The sequence below is a fragment of the Euprymna scolopes genome, chromosome 5, assembly GCF_053919585.1.
Source record: "Euprymna scolopes isolate OS-2025 chromosome 5, ASM5391958v1, whole genome shotgun sequence".
Taxonomy (NCBI): domain Eukaryota; kingdom Metazoa; phylum Mollusca; class Cephalopoda; order Sepiida; family Sepiolidae; genus Euprymna; species Euprymna scolopes.
Genome location: NC_136486.1, coordinates 17245053 through 17269379, shown reverse-complemented (window position 1 = coordinate 17269379; position 24327 = coordinate 17245053). Strand labels below are relative to the sequence as shown.

Genomic DNA, 24327 nt, shown 5'->3' with positions numbered 1-24327 from the left:
ACTTAACAATATAATTGGATTATCTCCCTTCATTTTATCCTACTTAACGATATGAAAACTTTTTCAAGTAGAATAACAATGAATCTTAAAACATTAAATAACAATAAATAGATTAGAATACTTCACCCGTAATATTATACGAGGATTTTTATATATATCTTTAATACACCCATTTAATTTACGCTTGTATTCAATTAAACTTTGAAACTAAAAGGGTCTTAAATCCGAGCACAATTATGACGATAATCTATAAACATTACCTGCCACTAATACGAAACTAAAACTAACCGAAACATTTTTGCAAGGCTGTTACATCCATAATATCGAAACAAAAATTTAAAAAATTAAGTATTGGGTAACAAAGAAACAACAAGATCTAATTTAGGAACCCAACGAATGGGATATATATCAAACTTTTTTTTTAAATGGCTTAGGGCTCTCTGTAGCAACTTGTCATGACTCTGCTCTTAAATAAGGATACGAAAATTAGGCGATATAGTAATATTTAAATGGGATTTTCCGTAACCACAACAAAGGTAGATGTTTCTCGCATGCCTTTTTAGCCAGGGATTTCCCCTTCCTTCTTTCTCTTCAAAAAAATGCTCCATTACAAAAAGTGTGCTTATTCATAAAGTCTGAAGAAATGCTGGTTTTGAAAATTTTCAAACGACATAACGCTTGAGATTGTCGAACTGGGCATGGAAACAATGGTAACGTAAATTAAAATACACTTTTTGTTGTCACCAACACCTTTTTTTGAAGTCTTGTTTTTGCTTACACTATATATATATATATATATATATATATATATATATATATATATATATATATATATATATATATATATATAATGAAGACAAACTAGTAAGCTTATTTTAAATATGAATGCTTTGCACGTAAGCTTTTTCTATAAACATAAGAAAAATAGTGGTATTTTTGTAGCTGCCTCTTAAGGAAGCCTAAGTGAATGACTTTTAAGTGTGGCCATTAAAATTCATCTATTTATAAGCGTTATTCTAAGAGTGTTAATGTATACATGAATAGCTTAGGGGTTAAGATATAAGCCTGACAAGGTCTGTTAAAATAAACACCCTTAATATACTGTTGCATATTCGGACCCGGAAAACGTCGGGTAATCTTAATGATGGCATCCTTAACCATTTCCCATAATTCTTACTAAAAATACATCGCGTAACTACAGCAGAGACTACTTAAAAGTTGTCAATAGCCTGAGTGAAATCATTAGTCCGTGACGATATCCACCTTACTATGTTTACTTTGCTTAGTGTAGGTACGAGCCCGCCCTCTCGATACTTGAATGAAATAACAACTTGTATTCAATACAACGTATACAGTCAATCGTTTATAATTGATATTTTGTTTGATCATGAATTAATCCCAAACAAATTACTCTATGTGAGCTAGACGCAGTATGATAATTACGTAATGCAATTCAGACTTCGAAATTTGGCTTCATACTCACCGGATCGTTGAAAACATGGCAGATTCGTCGTGCAGGTCTGACTGAGGGCAGGTTTGACCTTGTCATCGCAAGGTTTATTCCCACTATTACGACAAATCACGACTCTTTGCTGGACACCGAAACCACAAGTGACACTGCACTGTCGAAAGAAAATTTTTTTTACAAATTAACAGCTCATTCTGATAAAATTAAACAACTATTTCATATATTAGATATTTTTGAGAAAAATTCAATGTTCATTCATTTCAGAATACTTTCTTTTACTTCTTTTCATCCAAGACAATGCGTATTACCACTTAGACCGTTAGAAGCTACTATTTGGGATAGTGACGAACAGGTTATTGTGGGAAGTTTAGTAGCGAGGTGTCTGTTTACATTATATTTAAATTTCTGCATGTCAGTACAGTAAAGGAAGCAAGCAGCAGAAAGGAAATTCCAAAGTTCGAGGTAACAAAATATTAGACTAAAAGGCTATAATGAAAGAGTGGAATTTTGCTGCTTGTCGGGTTAGTCGGAATATGTCTGTTGAGTAGGGCACAAGTGTTAAGAGTTCATCAGAAAACATTCCATTAAAGTGCTTTAAAAGAGGTACAGAGATGCAACATTGCAGCGATAGGACAGAGGTTGAATCTTGGTCGACAGTCAGGGACTTTTTAGATTTTATACTCTTTTTAAAGATCCTATTTAAGTGGGATGGACTAATGGTATATGCACCAACCTTGATGTGGCAACACTGCTCCATGCGATAGCTTTGTAGAGATATAGGATACTCTGTTAGGTTTGAGAGCTCACCTTCTTTGCAGCAATCTTAGCAATGTCATTAATTTATTTGTTTCAATTAATATTACATGTGAATGTTAAGCCAAGGAGTTTGAGCGAAGAGCTCTCAAGCAGGATGCTATTTGTCATGACAATAGGTGATTGTGAATGTTTCCATAATTGTTAAATGAAAGAAGCTTAGTCGTCTTAGAAACATTATATGTTGCCATCTATTTTACTACAGACTGATGGTTGTTTTCTAAAGTTTCTGACATTGTCTTTGGTATTTCCCTCATGCTTATTATAGACCGTTATCTCATTAGCAAATATATTCATCTCATACACTCGTTTATATGAATATCAGGAATAATCAATATCCAATGGTTTCCCCTAAGCCGTAAAGTATAGCATAGAGCTCTTGCTGAGAATACTTACCACAACACTAACACTTACCACAACACTAAGTCTTACCACAACACTAACCTTTACCACAACACTAATACTTACCACAACACTAACCCTTTACCACAACACTAATCCTTTACCACAACACTTATACTTACCACAACACAAATCTTTACCACAACACTAACCCTTACCAAAACACTAAGTCTTACCACAACACTAACCTTTACCACAACACTAATACTTACCACAACACTAACCCTTACCACAACACTAACCTTTACCACAACACTAATTTTTACCACAGCACTAACCTTTACCACAATGCTATTTTTTATCAGATATCTATATTCCTCTTCATAACCGATGATATATTTTTATTCCTATTGATTTTTTTAATCGTGTTTGCACTGGATGATTCTGTGAAAGAGAAATAAAACTCTTGGTATGTTTTGTTGACTTCCATAAAACAATAGAGTTGCTTGAAAATTTTACGTTAAATTTATGCACAAAACTTATCCCAAACTATAAATTCTAAAAGAATAAAAATAATAATATGAAACAATTTTATAAGAAAATATAATGTAGTTTTTAGGGTTGGGGTTATTTAACGAAGGACGCTAATCTTCATTTTTAAAAATCGCTTCAGACAAGGCGTGAAACCATTTGAAGTAAATTGCTAATACGAACGGAATATCAACGTCTTTCAAAGACCAAGGTTATAGATCGGAGGAAAACAGTCAATAGAAAAAAGAGTTCCACAATCATGCAGTTCTTGGAAAGAACTATTGGAACAGGAAGTTGTATTACAATGAAGGATTAAAAAATCGAATTGTTGGAAACCACTAGACCAACCAGGTAAACGAGCTGTAACAAAAGAGCCAGAGAAAGAATCTACCAAAGAAAAAAATCTTGATCTTATGCTTTAACGTGAATGGAATGTATTCCAAAGAATTTTCCGCACTTGTGCCCTGTTCACTGTAAATACTCCCGATCAAATGAACAATCAGAGAAATAAGATCCTTTCAGTGTAGAGCTATTCAGATGCCGAAAAAGCTTTATACTCTATTACATGGAACCCCTTGCATTTGTAATACTTTCCCTGATCCATATATTTTCAAAAATATCAACATGCATCAATTTAAATGAACTGTGAACAAGCATCACATTACACAACTCCTGATCTCTAATTCTGGTAGCCTTTACATCTCAATTGCATTGTGCCTTGTTTTAGGTGAATAGAAGCAAGGAAAAAGCTAACACCATAGTAATAGGCTTTATAAAATTCACAATTAAACAAACAAAATTGTTGCAGTCAAGAAAGTTCAAAAGTACGATATTTTGTAACGTGCTGTATTCAAGCTGATCCATTGTTTATATTTTCTTCTGTAAATTCCCTGCTTTTTTTTCTACAATTTTATTTCTCTCTAAACATTTGACATTTATAATCCCCACTTTTTATATATTTCATATGAAACAAAGGGAAGTAACCAAAGTATAATTCCATTTTTTTTCCTTAAAGATAGCGTCAAACTGAATATAATTCTTGTCAGTTTAATTAATTTCCCAAACGAGTTAAATCGTAAGACATTTATATGAAACCATATAAATAAATACACATTAGTCTTATCAGCAAACGCACTTTTCAAAATACACACAATGGCGGAGCACACAAAATGGCGGAACACATAAAATAGTGGAGCATATAACATGGCGAATCACATAAAATAGCGCAATGTGAAAAATGGCGGACATATAAAATGGCGGACATATAAAATGGCGAAACATATAAAATAGCGGAACACATAAAATGGCGGGTTACATAAAATGGCAGAACTTAAAAATAGCGCAAAACTAAAAAACTCAAAATGGCAAAACACACAAAATGACGGAATACCAAAAGTGGGGGAACACATTAAATGGCGGAACACACACAAATACGGAACACACAAAATTGTGGAACTTACCGGTGACCATTCGCCGGCGTACCATCGCGGGCAGATCTCTGTATTGCACGACTTGTATTCAGACGGCTTGTACTGCTTGCAGTAGCGGTCGTTCACCCAACGGGCTTGTCCCATCGAGCCGTACTCCATACATCGCACCTCACGCAAAGAGGCTCCACCTCCACACGTCCGTGTACATGGCTGCCATTCTTTGGCTTCCCACCTAAAAAAAAAAAAAAGAAAAGAAAGAAAAAATATTAAACCAAAAATGATAATCGGAAGTCCACAACGATTATTATTTCTATATTAATAAAATTAACTCATATCCTCAAGTCGCTTTTGACCTTGGTAAATGATGACACAGCAGTATAAAATATTCTTTTGATAAAACATACGTTATTTTTTCAAACTAATTTCTTTATAAAACATATATTCATCAATATTATTAATACAGATTTTTTTTTCTGAAAATTCCATGCCTTAAATTAATTTGTTATCCTAATGCTAATTCCGGCACACAGAATTTAGATTGTTAACCTCTCTCCTGAAGAGTCCGAGGATGTTTTTCTAACATCAAACTGTCTACAAACGGCCGTTTAGCAGCTACTTTTCAATATTATCTTCTTTTAATTAGTTTTTTTTGTTTATTTGGTTTTTAAATTGATGATGATTCGACGACAGAATCGAAAATGTTCGTGATACGTATGGGACTTTTATTATTATTATTTTTTTATTTTAACACGATAAAACCATAAAACATGAAAAAGAAAAATAAAGATATAATTGGCCGTATGTCTCTGTTACTTATAACAAATTTTATTACTATAGCTTTTTTTTTGAAAATTGCATGCTTTTATTTAATTTGTAATCCTCCAAAGAACAGATGATGTTTGTTATTGTATTATCACTGAGGAATATCTAAACGTTTTTATTTATGTAAGAGATTTGTCGACTACGTGACAGATTACGCAAATCGTATGAGAATGGCGGGTTATCTATAATCACTTGAAATGACTCAATGTAACGAACAATAGAGATCAGTCTTGAGAAACAAGGCCTCTTTGTATTTGCCCGGGCAAACAAATGGACAATGTTATGTATTTCTGTAGAACTAAATCCTTCCAAATAAAACACACAATAAATCTGAAGATCTTGTTATATATGTATCTCCACTTTCGCTTTAATTTAAGATATGAATTTACAAATAATTGTCCATGTTATGCGTGGCACAATTTCACATCCAATGATGAGGAATGATTTCAGAAAAACTTCGGTTACTAGTGGAGAGAGTGTGATTATGCTCCAATCAAAGGAAAAACAGTTTATAACTGATGGGAGCACATTTTTATTACTGTCATCCTATTAAGGTCAACAGTCACTCGAGGATAAGGTTTAATTGGGCGAGATTAATTATCAGCTAAAAAATGACGAAGCATATCGATGACTAATATTGATGAATGGTATGAACTGCGTTTGATTAATTATGTATCGGTCCGTGTCAAGAATTAGTTGACATTGGATTTAAAGGCGGAGTTTTATCATTTCGCTTTAGCTTGAATACACGCTTATATTTTCTATTTCGGTCTAATTACATCTTTGACATCGCAAGAACAACAACAAAAAAATCTGATTCGCCTTTTTTCTGTTTTAGCAGAAAGCATTTATTGCTTTTCAAACAATGCCTGCTTCTTGTTTTTTCTAACTGTTGGTTTTGTCTGCCATAAGATTAACAAAACCCTGCCGTCTCGACACCAGCTTAAAAGTGTGTCACGGTCACCACCACGGGGACACATGTCTATCTCATCTGATTGCGTTTTTTCTTTTCTCCACCGACCTAACGCTGACATTAGCCAGTCATTTCCCGTCGTCGACTTTACACGTCGATGTTCTCCGGCGCGGACCTTGCTTCTCCCGGCCATGTGGTGACAAGAAAAACTGATCTCCTATTGTTCGCTTCACTGAGTCATTTGAAGTGATAATATATATATATATATATATATATATATATATATATATATATATATATATATATATGACTACTTCATTTAATCACATAAATTAATATACTTCAACAGTACTCAATACATAGGTAGTAAGTTAGAAAAATATATATGGCAATTAAGCTATACAGAATATTCCGCGTTTCATCCACACTAGGATTCGTCAGGATTATGCGAAGAGTTGTTGTAGTCTCGCATTTTTATATACGCATATTCTATTGAATTCTTACTAGCCAATCAGCTTCCTAGTTTCCACCGCCCCCTTTCTAATCCGCCAATGGGCAGGCACTTACAGAACAAAGGCCCAGGCCCAGTTGACCTTATGTTGAACCCTTACTTTGGATATCTAGTGAGTTGACCTATTTTAAACCTATATGTAGTTAAATGCGTGTGTTTTTTTTTAGTATTATGTAAGTTTATATATATATAGCTTAATTGCCATATATATTTTTCTAACTTACTACACACACACACACACTAACATATATATATATATATATATATATATATATATATATATATATATATATATATATATATATATACCCTAGAGACTGTTTTTATGAGGCAAATGAGGAGATAAAAGCGGCCGTGACGATGGTAATTGACACGCTCAATGAAGAGGACTTCCATCCAGAAGTTGTTGGAACGGGACAAGTGCATTGCAACCGGAGGAGGTTACTTCAAAGCGGACTAAAGTTTCATGTGAGTAATCAATTAATACAACTTGAAAATGGGACTCAAAGAATAGTGAAATAGATAAATAACAAAAAAACGTTAAATCCAAAAGAAATAAAAATATAAAAATAATTCACAAAAATATGAAAATAATTCAAATAATTAAAATAAATCCAGTATGATCGTAATCCTAATAACGAGGTAAAATAGCAAAGTGTCGGTTGCATGAACCAAGTAATTTTTTAAAATGAGTGTTTTTTTCTGCGTTTTTAAAGAAAACATCTGATGAGTACGTGAGTGAAAATGCAGCAAAGACATAATTTTAAAAACTTGTTAGTCGTAATACGAAATAATATTGTAATTACTACCTTTTGAAAAATAATACATGACCAACTGAGAAAACTTGATATTGTGAACTTAAAGAAAAACGTGGATTCCATGAACAAAGCTTCTTTCTGAGAACTGCACGCTTGTGGAACTCTGTTCCGTCTGCCTGCTTCCCACCTGACTACAACTTGGATGTCTTCAAGTCCAACGTTAACAAATTCCTAATGAACCGCCCCCTTAAGTAAACACTTAATCAAATCTCCACACTAACGTAATGTACTTGCAATAACCCTTATCCCTGAGTGGCTTCCGGGCCTTGATAAGTGGTGGTCACTGTGTAAAAAAAAAATATATATGCTCTGGAACTCAATCAAAAAGCATATATTGGCTTGGATTTTTTCCAAATTTATATAAAACAATTTTGACGTAAAAATTGTTTATGTGAAAGCTTTTTTCATCTATTATGATTGGTATATACAAACAGAGTAACGTTTCAAGAATATGATTATATATATATATATATAATATAATATATATATATATATATATAATATATATATATAAAATACGCTTAAATATGATATTTTTTTAAGCAGATTTTATATTTAATATTGTAGATCCAATTTTATATTGATTATTATATTGTACCAAATATATTCTAGTGCCCCTTCGACGACACGTGGTGGTGAAATACACTTAACTATATTTTAATTTATGCAGATTTCGTATTTATTATTACAGAGCCAATATTCTTTTGATTATTATATTGCACCCAATATATAGTAGTTAATTAAAAAGAAAAAATATACTTGAATGTCATCAGCTAGAATTCGAAATAAAAAAGATAGTATTCCAGCATTAGTCATTAAGTTTGAAAATTGGATAGAAATGAATTCATGACGTTTAAATTTGAGACGGTGACAAACAAGTCTAGGTTTAGTTGTTTGTTTTACGGCATATCAACTTTTTTTCGGGTTATTTAATGTCGATTCCAGTATAGTACATCAGCCTCTCTGTGTTATTCATGTTTCATCCAGTTATTTTGTAGAAGGTTTTTATTCTTCAAACACTTTGTATCTTCAATCACTAGTTTGTAGTGTTTGGTTTTGCTGTTTTACAGTAAATTTTGTTGTTTTCCCCCCTGCCTTGCAGAACATAAATGAGTTTTGCAATGGGAGAAGGGGAAAAGGGTATTAATGTACATTTTAAGTTAGTAAACCGACAGGGAGCGAAAAAGAGAAAAAAGGAAAAGGAAAAAAGGAGTGAAATATGGGGCTGTTTTTTTTTTTTTTTCACTTTTGGTTTTGTAGAACATAATTAAATTTTAGAAAAAAAAAACCCCCAAAATCAATGTTATGTGCATTTTATCCCAAGAAGCCAATATCTTCAGACATCCTTATCTGGTACCTCCAGAAAAAATTCACACTCTACTGTACTATAATATATATATATATATATATATATATATATATATATATATATATATTCATTGCTCATAAGCATGACGATTTCTCACGAGAATGAAACGCGGAATATTCTGCATAGCTTAATTGCCGTATATATTTTATAATTTACTATATATTCGTTGTACAGACGTCTGAAGTTGTTAAAGCTTTATAGCGATAGCGTCGTAACTCTGGTTTCCCATTTTTTGTTCCTTCGTCCTCATATTCTAGTACTTATTATCGGTTAGTTTTTGAGCTGGTAGTAGTTTTTTTATAAGCTCATTATATCAATTGTAGTAATTGTCTGTATTTTTGAGATGAGTTGTTTTCATTGATTGAGATTGTCGGACTGACTTCCTCATCTTGGTTGTTATTGTCACAACGTTTCGGCCGTTTTGCCCTCCGGCCTTCGTCAGGTGAACGGTTTGTTAGGAGTCTCGAACCCAATCCTTTATTATTATTACGAGGGTACCGCATTCGGACTCCAGCTAGGCTTTGGGACATAGTTGCTGATTCTCTGTTTTTCAATGTTACTTTTTCACTGCCTTCGTTCAGGATTGAACTCAGCACCTTTGGGTAACTGTAAACTTTGATACAACGTCTAGGACCACTCGGCCATAAGTCACTAGGAGTAGAACACGGTACCCCCGTAATAATAATAAAGGGTTGGGTTCGAGACTCCTAACAAACCGTTCACCTGACGAAGGCCGGAGGGCAAAACGGCCGAAACGTTGTGACAATAACAACCAAGATGAGGAAGTCAGTCCGACAATCTCAATCAACTATATCAATTGTCTTCATGCCTTGTCAGGTGCAATGTAAAGTCTATTAAATATCTAATCGGAAAACACAAACAATGAAATAAACAATACTATTTTAATTATTAGATATTTCGTTAAAATACCACAAAATTCCAAATTGCTGCCGAGCAACAGCGAGTACTTACACTAGTTAACGACACGAAACCCCTTCAAAAACTGTTAAAAACTGAAATAAAATAAATAAAAGAAAAGAAAAATACAAAAGAAAAATGCGTAGATGTTTACAATCTAGAATTTACCAAGTTATAATTAAATTTTTGCCTGCACAAGACTTTAAGTTTCAGCGAGCAATTTCTCTTTGTTGTCATTCAATTTGCAAGAGTGTAATCGGTTATTATGTTCTCGTAAGCAACTTGTGAGTTATAGGTGCAATGGGCGGGCAATGAACGCTTCAGACATGTGTGAGGGGCGGTTTGACCTTGTCATCACAAGGTTTATTCACACTCGAACGACAAATACCCACTCGCTTCTGGACGCCCAACCCGCGAGGAAAATCGCAGTTGCAAATAAAGAGTCAATTGTGTATAAAACCAGGAAATACATCAAAATGAGAAAAGAACATGTCTACGTTGAACATGTGATTTTTGCATGGGAATTTAGCGTCTAGATTCATTCGATTTTTGCTGAAAGCGACATTCATGGATATTTTAGTTGTAATAAAGAGCGAGGATATATATATATATATATATATATATATATATATATATATATATATATATATATATATGGAAATTCTGCGTTTAATTACGTAGAATCACTGCAAATTTTATTGTTTGAAAAAGGAGTACAAATAATTATTAAATTCTTTTCCTTAACTCATGAATTTTCAACGAATGACTGATCTCATCGGAGGAAATGTTAGCAAAATAGACATGAGTAATTATAAATTTTGCTTATTAGCACATAAACTGAAAATTAAATTTGAGGTGATACTGTAAAAAAGTTAAAATATTATGATGATGGCAACCTTTTGTCTCTTGAGACAATGGCATTCTGCACCTAGTTTGGTTCACTACAGCATCTCTTGTGATAAATAGTCCAATATTAGATTTGCCGCTTCGTTAGTATTTGGTGCAGGTGTAGTCAACTGTAGGAATTGTCAGGGTAGCAAGAGTGGACTGTATCCCCTCTCACCTGAGGGTTCTCTTTTCTTCACATTGTCTTTCTCTCTTCTTTTCTGCTAATCTGATGCCGTCGTTACCTTTGCTTGCCAGACCGCGCAATCGGATGCCACGAGTCTTCATATCTCTGTTGCAGGTGTCCTTGTAAAGCAGAATTGGTCGTCCGATTGGCCGTGGTCCAGAGACGAGCTCACCATACAGGATGTCTTTTGGGATGCGACCAGCTTTCATCCTGCGCACATGACCGAGCCAACGCAAGCGTCTCTGAGTTAGAATGGCAAACATGCTTCGTATGCCAGCCTGGAACAAACAAGAGAACTATGTTTGTGACTCGATCCTGACAGGAGATGACTAAAAGACGCCTGAGGTTGCATGTAGAAAGCATCCAGTCTTCGGCCCTGGTATGAGTACAAAGTCCAGAACTCACTACCACAAAGAAAAGTACTCAGCAAACAAGCCTGGTATACTTTCATCTTTGTGGTTAGTGTCAGCAATGTGTTGTCCCACACGGCAGTGGCTGGTTTGCCTATTCTTATGTTGAGTTCTGCGCCCAGAGACAAAATGCTGGTGATGGTGGCGCCGAGGTATGTGAACCTGTCTACCACGTCCAGGGTGTGGTCGCCAATAGTGATTTTAGGGGTGGTGTTGGCTCATAATGTTAGTTTTCTGCAGACTGAGGTGAGGACGAACTGTGCATGCATTTGCAAAGCGGGAGATGAGTCTTTCCTTAGAGTGAGCAACGAGAGCTGCATCATCTGCGAAGAACATCTCTCTAATGAGCACTTGGTTCACCCTCGTCGTCGCTCTACACTAATACAGCAAGACTGGAGAGAGATCTTGGTTTTCTCATTTATCAGGGTTTCCCTCTCAGCGTTGCAAGCAGACTCAAACTGAAAGGCAAACCAACACAGTCGGTGCCAGCGCGGCTGCAGGAGCTGCCGGAAGGATGCTGCAGAACCATCCGCCTATCGGATTGGATTTTTGGCGGGGTTTACTTCCTTAACCTTTGCGCTTCCCAAGGCATCCACATAGCAGTGGGGCTATCTGCCCATGGCTGGGGGATTCTCAAGTTGAAATAATGTATATGCAAAAATGTATATAATGTATATACAAAAATAATTATAAAATCCAATGAATGTATATTTCAGAATAAATTACGCTAAAAACTAAAAGTCATGTATATTGGTAATCCATTATTTTCAATGCAGAAATGCGAAAGTCTGTTGAATAATACGATATTCGTGCAGGCACTTTTCTACAAGGAGGGGTCGCTTTTTTCACCGATATTTTTGAAAGTCATCCCCTCTTTTCGATTGACTAGCCTTAATTTAAACCTTCTCACTTCCTGTTTTGTGATGGACGCAACGGCAGAGACGTTACGCTTTTTTACACGTTCTTTTCCTCCTTCGATGTACAGGTTCGAGCCTGCATGCCTACTACCACTTTTTCTTTTTTGCTCAACACATACCTCCAAACACTCGGGCAAGGCCGGGCACTCAGGCAAGTTAATTTATAAATCTTCTGAGTAAAATGTCCATTCATTGAGAAAATGAAACGAAAATTGCGGTAAAACAAAGACGAGTGTGTGTCAGTTTCCGTTTTAGCATAAAAACAATGTTAAACGAATATGGCGTTTACGAAAATATAAAAGATAGAAAAGTATGCTGTTCTGAGAAATGAAACAAACAAACAAACAAACAAACAAAAAACAGGTCTACAATTAAATAAAAAAGAATGTCCAAGATAATAAAACTAAGAGGGATAAATAAAAAATGCAGAGAACAAAACTAATAAAAAGCAAAAGCAAAAACAAAACAGATCATCAGGTTATCATAGATCAACACCTCGATGGACTTCTACCCTTGGGAAATTTCCAACGGATGAAATGATTAAAAAAACATCCGCCGAAAGACCTTATATAATTTAAAGCTTGCTGATTTATGTTTTAAGGGAAATAAATAATTTGTTAAAATAATAATAATAATAAGGAGAAGAAGAAGAAACTGCTACAGAGCTAAAACAAAGAAAGGCAACATGGAAGCATGAAAACCGAAACTGTGGAATTGTAAATTAACGCCCATGTACCCTCACCTTCTCCCTTTTTTCTTTTTGCAGTGTCACCATAAATTGATGCCAAACCAAATAAGTGAGGAGGGCCGAGAACGAGTGAAAGATAGGAAAACGCATTAACATGACCTCCACAGGACCTGCGAAGAAGGCTGGAACCTTGGGGAGGCGTATTGGCACTCAAATCCCAGTGACAACCAATGGTTGATACTAACTAGAAATCATTAGGAGACGGCTATGGCGATAACACAAACTAATTTGTAAAGGTTATTAAAATAGATAGATGAAATCTGGGGAGACTTGTTGTCACCCATACTACGGGGAACACCACAGATTGTTTTGAAAGAGAGTTCTTTGATGATATATAAAAACTTATTATGGAGAATAATAATAATAATAATAATAATAATAATAATAATAATAATAATGATAATAATGATAATAATGATAATAATAATAAACAAAAAAACAATAATAATAATAATAATAATAAACAAAAAACAACAACAACAACAATAATAATAATAATAAACAAAAAATAATAATAATAAAAAAAAAAACAACAATAATAATGATAATAATAATAATAACAATAATAATAATAACAATAATAATAACAATAATAATAATAATAATAATAATAATAATAAAAATAATAATAATAATGATAATAATAATAATAATAATAATATCATCATCGTTTTTTGGCTTTCTATAATGTCTAATAATATACCAAATTCCAAAAGATATGTGAAAAGTTTCCTATATTATTTTATTAACGCGTGGCACAAGAGCAGACAGTCCAACCATCAGATTCTTCGTGATTAACAACTCCACACACTTTCATTCTTGATAAATTTTTAAATCTCCGACAAAAACACGATTAAAATAAAAACGCTTAAGAGGATCTTATGTGGTTGAAGGCTTGATTCATTTCCCCAACGTAAATAAATGAATTGTTTTAAAGAAAAAGATATCGTTTTCAGTTTTCTCAAATGTCTTATAATGTCTAAAAGAAGAATTAAACTTAAAGGGGGGGGGAAAGAAACGTTTAGGAACAAAATAAGAATAAAAAAAAGCAATTAGAAACAAAATGTTTGATTAAAGAATCGAAAAAAAAGGAAAAAATTGGAAAAACAAAACTAAAATAATAAGAGCCAAATACGTCCTAAAATGGAGTGCTGTTGTCACATCTAGGCGGAAGCTGCACGGGACACACTATTTCGACTTGACAGAGTTCAAAACTGGCTCCGAAACCTAGTAGATGATGTCCTTTTCTCCTTCCTGCAACCTATTTTAACAGAAGACACGTTGTGAGCCTGTCCCTGTTCTATCAGTATTTTCATGGCAAGTGCTCGTCTGAGCTTCAATCTTTGTTCCTCCCTTGCCAACCTGTTACACAAAACGCACTCATTTACTACAACCACTATAACTACTTCTGCCACTCTTTATCTCTGCCTTAATCTAGATGCAAATTTCATGAACAAAGCTTCTTCCTTAGAACTGTCCGTTTGTGGAACTCTGTTCCGCTGGCCTGCTTTCCAGCTGATCACAATATGGTCGCCGTCTAGTCCAATGTAGACACATCCTTGCTGAGTCGTCCCCTTAAATAATCAAATTATACGAATATCCACGACTTATTATTACTACGCTTTTTTCCAAATGACCACTATACGCTCATTAATCCGCATTTTCGAATACGTACCATGATAAGTGGGGATTTCCTCGTGAAAAGTCGAAATGAATACGAATAAGACAAATGAGAAAATATGGTTATATGAGAAAGAAAAGTAGAATTAACAAAAGATGAACTTAACGATAAGGAAAAAATAAAGAAAATAATCCAGAAGAAAATAAACAATTTGAAAACTATGACGAAAATACAAAAGAATATGTAATAAAAAATACAAACTATGAGCAAAATTACAAAAAAATATGTAATAAAAAAAAGAAACTGAAAAAGAAAGAAACAACTAAAGGAAAAAGAAACAAAAAAATAAAGAAAGAAAGAATGAAAAAAGAAGCAAAAAAGATAAACTAAAGGAAAAATAAACCAAAAAGAAAAAAAACGCAAAGAGAAGAAAAAAACTAAACGAAAAGAAATAAAAGAATGAAATAAAGTCGACTAAACTAACGAGTGAAATGAAGTAAAAAGAGACTAACAAAAATACAGTGGAAAGTCTAAAAACAAATGTTCAATACTGACCAGACAACGCCGGGTAACCTTATCAATTATTATTATTGGATAAATAAAGCAATTAGATCTTGGTAAAATGTGCATTTATAGCTTGAAATATTTAGTCAAGAACATAAACAAAGTCGATTTAAGAATTTTCAATGATGCGCATTTGGTCAATTAACTAAGCAACGTTTTTAGCAAACAAATGTGCGGATTATCGTGTTTGAAGCAAAAAGGGTAACGAATGAAAATGTAGAAAGAGAACCAGCGTGCAGAACGCCGACAGGGGAATCCATGAGACGAATAAAACCCATGTAAAATATAACTCGTTGTTATGGCTTTTTTTAGGGTTTGGACAAAGGTATGTGATTTCTTTGGTGTGAGAAAAGCAGAAATATTGTTATAGTTTAATTGTAAAATGTTGTCTATAAATGTGTATGTCTCATTAATAACTACGTGTATTTGTGAAGAAGCGTCTGCACGCACAGCGACGAACATTTTATATTCATGCAGGACAATAAATATTTCTACACTATGTGTACACACATTTATTAGAAATCAAAGGCATTATATATGTATATATATATATATATATATATATATATATATATATATATATATATATATATATATGCAGCCACCGGGAACATAAGACATAACCAAAGGAAAATACATACAAGTAAAAATTTAAAGAGTGGGTAATTATAAAAAAACCCGAACTAATTTAGAAAAAAGTGAAAAACAAGTTTACGAAAAACGAAAAGCAACAATTTAATCTTTTTATGTTTTTAAAATGAATCAAATTGTCGAAAGAGAAACGGAAAACTTCAATAGAAACGCTCTCTCTCTCTCTCTCTCTCACACACACACACACACACACACACACACACACACACACACACACACACACACATATATATATATATATATATATATATATATATATAAAAACAAAATTTATTTATATAATAGTAGAAACTTGGATCATTCTTACTACTGTTCGTATCTTAAATGTTAGTGTCATTACGTTGCACCCAATGCTACCAACGACTTGCTTCAGGCATGATTTGTAGAACTCAGAAATCTTTTTATCAAACTCAGGAATCTCTACAGAATTTCAATTTGAACCCTGTATTTAATACATGGCGATATATTTTCCTTATTCCGTCAACCATAAATCGATAAGGGTATAAAATAATTGCATTCGCGGAGTAAATAAAGTATAAAGTGTTCGGAATTCCGCACAGATTGCCGAGTTTAACAGAACACCACTGAAGATGGTAGGAGATTACATCCAAGATGAGTCCAATAATCTTTTCTCTCCTCAGCAAGTGAAAGAGAAACCATTTTTGACTGAAGAAATTTTCACTTTTGTAGCAAATCAAAGTGCACCTTTTGGGGGAATATGAAATTACGTAACTTAAAAACCGACCTTGTGTCTAACTCTGTATTTGTGGCGAGGTAAGTAAATAGGGATTAATTGCGTTTTTAAACGTCTTGTTTTGTTCCCATTTTTCGACCTCAGACATCGACGGTGTGTTTTAACCTGACATAAAATCGCCTCGTTTTATTTCGTTTCGTATCAAATGGTTTGCCCGACAAGTCGGAATCAAATGTATATGTAAGCCAATACGTCAGCCATTAGTGCACATTGACAACAACCTATAACCCCCACATCACTAAAAAGCAACAACCAGCTAAATGTCAAAGTATGATAAATACGTAAATCCCTCAACTAGGATCAGCTTCTTAATGGCCAGTTTTGATATTTTAAGGAGGTTGTTATCTAAACTAGACATCGATTCTTTCTGCGCCTCATAAATTGACGATGTTCTTATCTGACTGAACTTTGAATTTTATGCAGACAAAAGTCGTCAAATGTATCAAGTTACGAGCAGAAGTACTTAACGTTGATCGAGTAGCAATTTGTTACAATAAAATTTGGGCTCAGTTAAACATCTATAATAATAAAAGCGAATGCTTGCCTGTCTATTTCCTTGCTGTTCATAATAAATAAAATTTCAAAGAAATTAAACTTGTTTGTACGGTTTATATTGTACATGGTAAAACAGATATGTGTAACGTTTACACACGGGTTAATATGTAGACACCGTCGCAAAGAAACAAAGACAAGGAAAAATTCGACTAACTCTTTTTTGTGTGAAACAACAGACATTTATTTACAGGTACTTTTCAGAATAATGCCTTGTCTCTTGTTCAAAAGTCTTCTCGTACTTCAATGTGTTAACAAAATTCTGTTGTGTCGAACATGTTCAATCCTGTCTTTGTCCGATCATGTTTAGAGCGCATCTTTTTCTGTCGCTCTCGGTGTAACACGTCTATCTTTGTTCTCCTCTAACATAAAGAGTTCACGTTTTACTTTTTAAAATTGTTTTTCTTTCCTTCCTTCATCGTCACCTCGTACACGGCTCGGTCATTTGTACACGCACCTCTACGCCCTGTTATATATATGTACAATCATTGTTTACAGTGGTTTTACCACATCTAGGCTCTTGTCTAAATCCACTAGTTTCGTTCAAAAAAGTATTTCATCTCGGTATTAACTAATGAGATGTTATGATCAGAAATTGAAACGTTGAACTTCAGAACTTCAAACTCAGCATCCAACAACGGAGCTATTCAGACCGTCTTGCAAGCAGTGTTTAAAGCATTACGTTACTAAAATACTTATAACTTTTTTACAAGGAAGACATCACTTATTAAGGCCCAAAGGCCATTCGAGGATAAGGCTTAATAAGTGTACGGTGGTCACCAGGATAACAGTGTAGTTATAGTTACAAAGTGGGACGATAAATTTTTCGCCCTAAACAACACTACCGGTTTATTTTATTATTGAAAAAAAAATGAATTCAGATAACTTGATTATGCAGTAGAGATGACATTTATTTAATGTAACTGCCTTCAGCCTCAATCACGGCCTCGATCCGAGTCCGGAACTGAAAGCATGCCTTTTCTTTGAATACTCGGCGGATGACAGCGATCAGGCTGATTTTAGTGTTGTGGGAGGTCATGTTGGTGATGTTCTCGACGCATGACCAAACGAAGTAGTCCAGTAGGTGCAGGTCGGGGGAGAATTGTGAGTGAGAAAAAAGTACAAAGTCGTAGTACTCCTTCTGAAGCTAGCCTGGGTCTCTTTGTGCTTGTGGGCCGGCGGCGAGTCCTGCTACCACACCCAGGATCTGCCAGCGGGTATCTGATTACACCAAAGGATCAGCACACTCTTACGCACATCCAGATACACATTGTTGTTGAGTTTCAAGCCGACTTCGAAGATGTAAGGTAGCATGATGTGGCCCTCACTTGAAACCACACCAGAAACAAAAACCGTGACCGGAAACTTCGTTGAGCTCTGCTCTCAAGCGTTGAACCGTCCGGATTTGTATTTTAAAGGTACTGGCAATGGTCCGGTTGTCATAACTTGGAGCATGAGTTGTACAGCGGCGCATCTCCGATATCGCTCGTCCAACATTGTGTCACTTTCAGACTTTTAGAAGAAAACCGGTTTTCATCAAACGGAAATGGAATCATGTTGTTTTTTTCCTGGGCGATAATTATATCGTACCACCCAGTAGTAGTTAAAATTTATATAATTTGATTATTTAATTATAAAACTCTCTGGACCGTCCGGGCATCCTTGCTTACTTCAATCCTATCTTTGTGTGTGTGTGTGTGTGTGTGTGTATATATATATATATATATATTTATATTTATATATATATATATATATATACGGACATATATATATATATATATATATACATATATATATACACACATATACATACATATATACGTACATACACATATGTATATATATATATATATTTTGTGTACAGAAAGTTGTTAGTTGAGACAGATCATTGGTACCGTCGGTTTCAAGCCCGATAATAAGCCCGTTTAAGGTATCCTTATCAAGCTCTCTTCAGCCAATATTTGTCAAAATATAAATACGCTCTTACAATTTGGATTTTCCTTTTAATTGAGCACTCTGCTGGAATTCTTTTTCCAAAAAAAAAAACTAATCATGTATATATATATATATATATATATATATATATATATATATATATATATATATATATAATTATAAAACTCCGATTGTTTGCTTGCTTGAATTATGTAAATTTCGGTTTTGATTCTAGCTAATGGCACTCAAATCATACTTGTTAACTCATAAAACCAGGACTATATTTTGGACACAATTTAATATGAAATAATCGATAGAGAATTTACTCGGATTAAAATATCATATTTAAGTTTATATTACAACCAGGTACCACCAGGAAACCCCTGCTTGTATGTATCAAAATTGGGCTAGTATTCTAGTCATATAAAATATCAATTTGAGTTAAATTAACCGTCTATTTAAAAACGTATTTCATATTTGTATTAATTAATGGAACGAACAGATAACTTAAACTAAAATGATTATTCATTCATATATTTTGGCCAAACAATTTGGGTCAGAATTGTTGAATAATTAAAACAAGTAGGCATTCGTTTTTGTAATTTCCCCGTATTCAGATGTTGAAAGCGTGGGATCAGAGATGGATGCATCATTCGCCGCATTAATTCCATTCTAAATTCTCAAAGTAAAATGCCCATTCGTTGAGAAACACGCGTGTCTTACGTTTTTACAAAACCACAATTCGCCTTGCAATGGAGTATTATTGTCACATTTGGACTGGTTCATCTATCACTAGTTTCTTATCCAAGGTCCAAAAAAGAGTTTCAGCTCTAATAGTTTCAGCACTGCAAGCTCCAACATTTGTCCCATCGCCGCAATGTCGCATTCTGTCGTCTGTTTTGGAAGTACTTGAATTGAATATGCACCGATGAACTCATAACACTTGTGCCCCCTCCACGTATATACTCCCGACTAAGCCGACAATCAGTAAAATCCCATTTCTTCACTGTTGACGTTGCTAGATACTAGAAAGTCTTCTACCCCATTAGTTTCTTTCTTTTGACAACCAGATTTTGGAATTACTTCCCCGTTTCTTCTAAACTGATGTATTTTATATGTAATGTGAACAAGAATCTCGCCTCACAACACCCCACATAGGATGCCGCATCATAAATTTGTCCCCTTATGTCGCATCCTAACCTAAGAGATTGTTCACTGTCTTTGAGACTTCAGTTCCTGTCGCATCGCCGCACTGTTGTTTTAGTTTTATAAGTACTTACATAAAATGTGCTCCCATGAACTTAATGCACGTGTAATTTTTCAAAACAAATACGCGCAACCTACACGACAAGCAGCAAAATCGCACCCAATCACTGTTGTGAATTCCAGAAAGCGCCAAGTTTTTTCTACTAAAAATGAACGTATATCCAATAATATTTATCATATTACGAAGAGACGGTGGAAGGAGAGGAATAAATAAAATGAAAAAAAAAAATAAATAAAAAGATAATAGACAAAGTAACAGTTGCTGCTTCTACCTCTTTCAAAGTTTACTACCGGTCAACAATTCAGAATTCAGTTTCGTCCCTATTAAAACACTCTATCCAATAATTTCGCTTTGATCTGAGCTAATGTGTAAAACTGCCGTTTTCATTTGTAACAATGCTTTAAGTCTAAGGATTTGTCACTGCATATTAAGAAAGGGCGTCCACAGTCAACCAACTCGAGATCTCTTTATTTCTTTATTGAACAAAGGATCGATTGCACTCTTTTAATCATTCTCTAAAAAGAAATCACTACATTACTATTAATTGGAAGCTAGTATTTATTTATGCATATTTCGTATTTATTATTATAATGCAAATACCCTATTGCTTATTACGTTCTACCTAACATGTTGTGATATATATCTCAAAAGAAAAACAAAACAATAACTTCGGCGACATTAGCTGGAATCAAAACATAAAACATTCAAAGCTTTTCTTTAGCACATCAGCCTTCGTCCTTAATCGTCTAAGCTATCGCGAGATGGATAAATAAACATTAAAAATTAATTGATTCAAGCGAAATATGTACGTATGTACGGAAGATAATCGATTTACCTCTGCCAAAATAAACTGTTTATTTTCAATGTTGACGTCTTAGCAGCTAGTTTTACAAGTCCAAAACCAAATCGAAAGTGTGCTACAGGTCCGAATACCCTATATATAAAATTTCAACTCTCCATATTAAATATTTAGAGACAAGTTGGTAGAGATTTTTCGTACACAAACCGACATGGTCACTTATATATATATATATATATATATATATATATATATATATATATATATATATATATATATATATATATATATATATAGTAAGTTATAAAATATATATGGAAATTAAGCTACACAGAATATTCCGCGTTTCATCCACGATATGATTCGTCAGATTTATGCGAAGAGCTGTGGTTGTCTCGCGTTTTTATATACGCACGATCTATTTTTAGTAAGCCAATCAAATTCCTAGTTTCCACCACACTCTTCATATATATATATATATATATATATATATATATATATATATATATATATATATATATATATATATAGATATAGATATATATATATATATATATATATATATATATATATATATATATATATATATATATATATATCCGCGTGCTGGAACGTTTTCCATGTAACAATATTATGATGTGAGATAACACTCTCAGTGAGCAGTATCATAATACTGTAGAAACATCAAGAGTACTAGTAGTACGCAACGCCTACGGCTACCAATAATTTACACTACCAGATAGTAAGCTCCGCTTACCCTTTAACCATTTGGTAATATATTTGTTATATTTGATATATTTGATATATTTTTTTTATTTTAATTAACCTTTTGGTTAAGATACTTTTCTAACACTTAATCCGTGTCCTGTCTTTTCCTTTCGTGGTTCCAACCTTGGGTCCACATCAGTGACATAATGTGAGCTATATTTGGTTAAATTTTGTTTTATGAGAAGGAGATAAAAAGATGGTGGATGCCCTTCATAACGATTCAGAAAACTCGTATTTTTGTGATTTTTACAATAAGTAAAAAACATCGATTAATAAATATTTTGATTTTTTAAAAATGGTTTTCAAGAGTATATTATGGACACGACCTCTCATGCGTAGATGAAAATATTAAAGGTGTCTATTGAATTTGATTTTCTAATCACGAAACTAATTTCTTGTGGAAATCGCTCCAGACAAGGAATAAAACCACTTAATGTAAAGCAAAAAACACTAATACTTTAAGGTCAAACACTACCCAACGATGTGTAATATACAACTAAGAAAACAGTTGTTGTGTGGTCTGTTCTGAGACCAATATATATTACAACAAATTGAGCAGAAAGGCTCAGTTGGGGCTTAATTAATCTCAGAGACAAATGGGCTTTTTGACGTTATGGTGATTGCCTGCTGTATTCAATTATAATATAGAGTTTTCCTGATTTGCAAATCAGTGCCGAATCTATTCTTTTTTGAACTCTGTCTAAGAATGATATTGACTCAAATGTTGCAGCAGTATACTAGTCATGGGGGAATTGTGGCTTTTTAAAATATAGGATGCTCCCTGGTGTGAGTAATTTTCTAGCACAGTAGAGGGAGTCCACCTGTTTTGCTGCAGTCTTGGCAATTTTCCCAATGTATTTGTTCCAATCCATGTTGCTTGTGAATGCTAAGCCGGCGTTTGAAGGATCATCCCTCAATTAGGATGTTATTTCTCATTGTAATAGGTGGTTGAGAAGGGGTTTGTAGTTGTTTAAGAAAGAAAATTTGACAATTCTATCTTGATTACACGAATCTCTCTCTATAAAGCTTACATGATAAAACCGATAATGGCATGTAAAAAGCGATATGGGTCATATCTGAAAATAAAAGAAATTCTGAAATCGAACATCTCAGTTGATATCAATTGAAGAATGACAAATATCCAGTTTGAAAAAAAAAATCATTCATAAAAAAAAAAATATCACGTACCTTGGAGGACATGCTTTCATATAGCAAGGTTTTGGATCTGGGGGTTCAATTTTGGGGACGTTAGCGCACATCTCTTGTGACACAATCATGTCACGTCTGATGTCCCGACAGAGACTTCTCGACTGATAGACACCTGTAAATATTGATATCAAATATCAAAAATAGTTTTATCTTTATAATAATTAAATATTCATGTGATTATAAGATATAATTCGATTAATGATTGAATTTAACTTTGTTCTTAATAATTAAAATCGACGATTGAAAAAGATTTTTGAAATCCAGTCAACCTAATGAATGTCTGTAAGCATGGAAGCGAACATTGGACCTGTATATTGAATCTATTTTTCTTTTATTTCCGTAGTTCAAAAGTGATGGTTTCAACTAATAACCCCCACCTACGCCTTTTCTAACCTTCTTACTTCCACCACATATGATGTCATTAGGTCGTCTGACTCTCCACTATTTTCCTACACCTATATACAACGTGATTACTCCAGCCCCCTCCCTATCCCAGTAGTCGTTAAAATTGAGAGTGTAAATAAAAAAATAACGGTTTTTCGTTTTGTCATTTAAGGTCCAACTTCCAATGCAGCCGAAAGTATAGATCACCCGAACAGTTCATATTTTCACTGAAACAAAAACTCTGTTAGCGTTGTGACATAATGTAATTTGTTTACAGAAAAATAAATGCTCTCTCTCTCTCTCTCTCTCTCTCTCTCTCTCTCTTTCTGTATATATATATATATATATATATATATATATATATATATATATATATATATGCAGTTTAAATTCCCGGATGGAAAAAAATATATTAACTTTAACCTATCACAGACTTAGCACCTACATAGTCCGACTTCTAAAAAGTTTATAATGATAAAAGAGAATTCATTTATATAAGAATGAAAAAAAGGCATTAACTAAAATTGTTAAATAAAATAGACTTAGCATTTGCATCAGCCGATTTCGCAAAAGTCTTCAATTTTAAAACAGAATTTAACTACATAAGGATGAAAAGAGAAAACCTTAACTAAAATTTTGTAAATAGAAAACGGGGATCATCAGCTGCTTACCATGAAGCTGTTTCGGAGATTTAAAAACAGGACAGCTGTTTATTACATGGCTCTCCAGTGGATAATACCA

General features: G+C 33.7%; 1 protein-coding gene across 1 annotated transcript in view; it reads right to left on the bottom strand.

Moving 5' to 3' along the window:
* The window catches only part of LOC145276711 (ADAMTS-like protein 3), a 583334-nt gene that overhangs the window by 190889 nt on the left and 368118 nt on the right, over window positions 1-24327 (bottom strand). Inside the window, exons 5-7 of the mRNA XM_080127906.1 lie at window positions 23182-23314; window positions 4615-4816; window positions 1484-1622 (exon numbers count right to left, since the gene is read on the bottom strand). Coding sequence (XP_079984032.1) covers window positions 1484-1622; window positions 4615-4816; window positions 23182-23314 — 474 coding nt within the window. The remainder of the gene's footprint in view (window positions 1-1483; window positions 1623-4614; window positions 4817-23181; window positions 23315-24327) is intronic.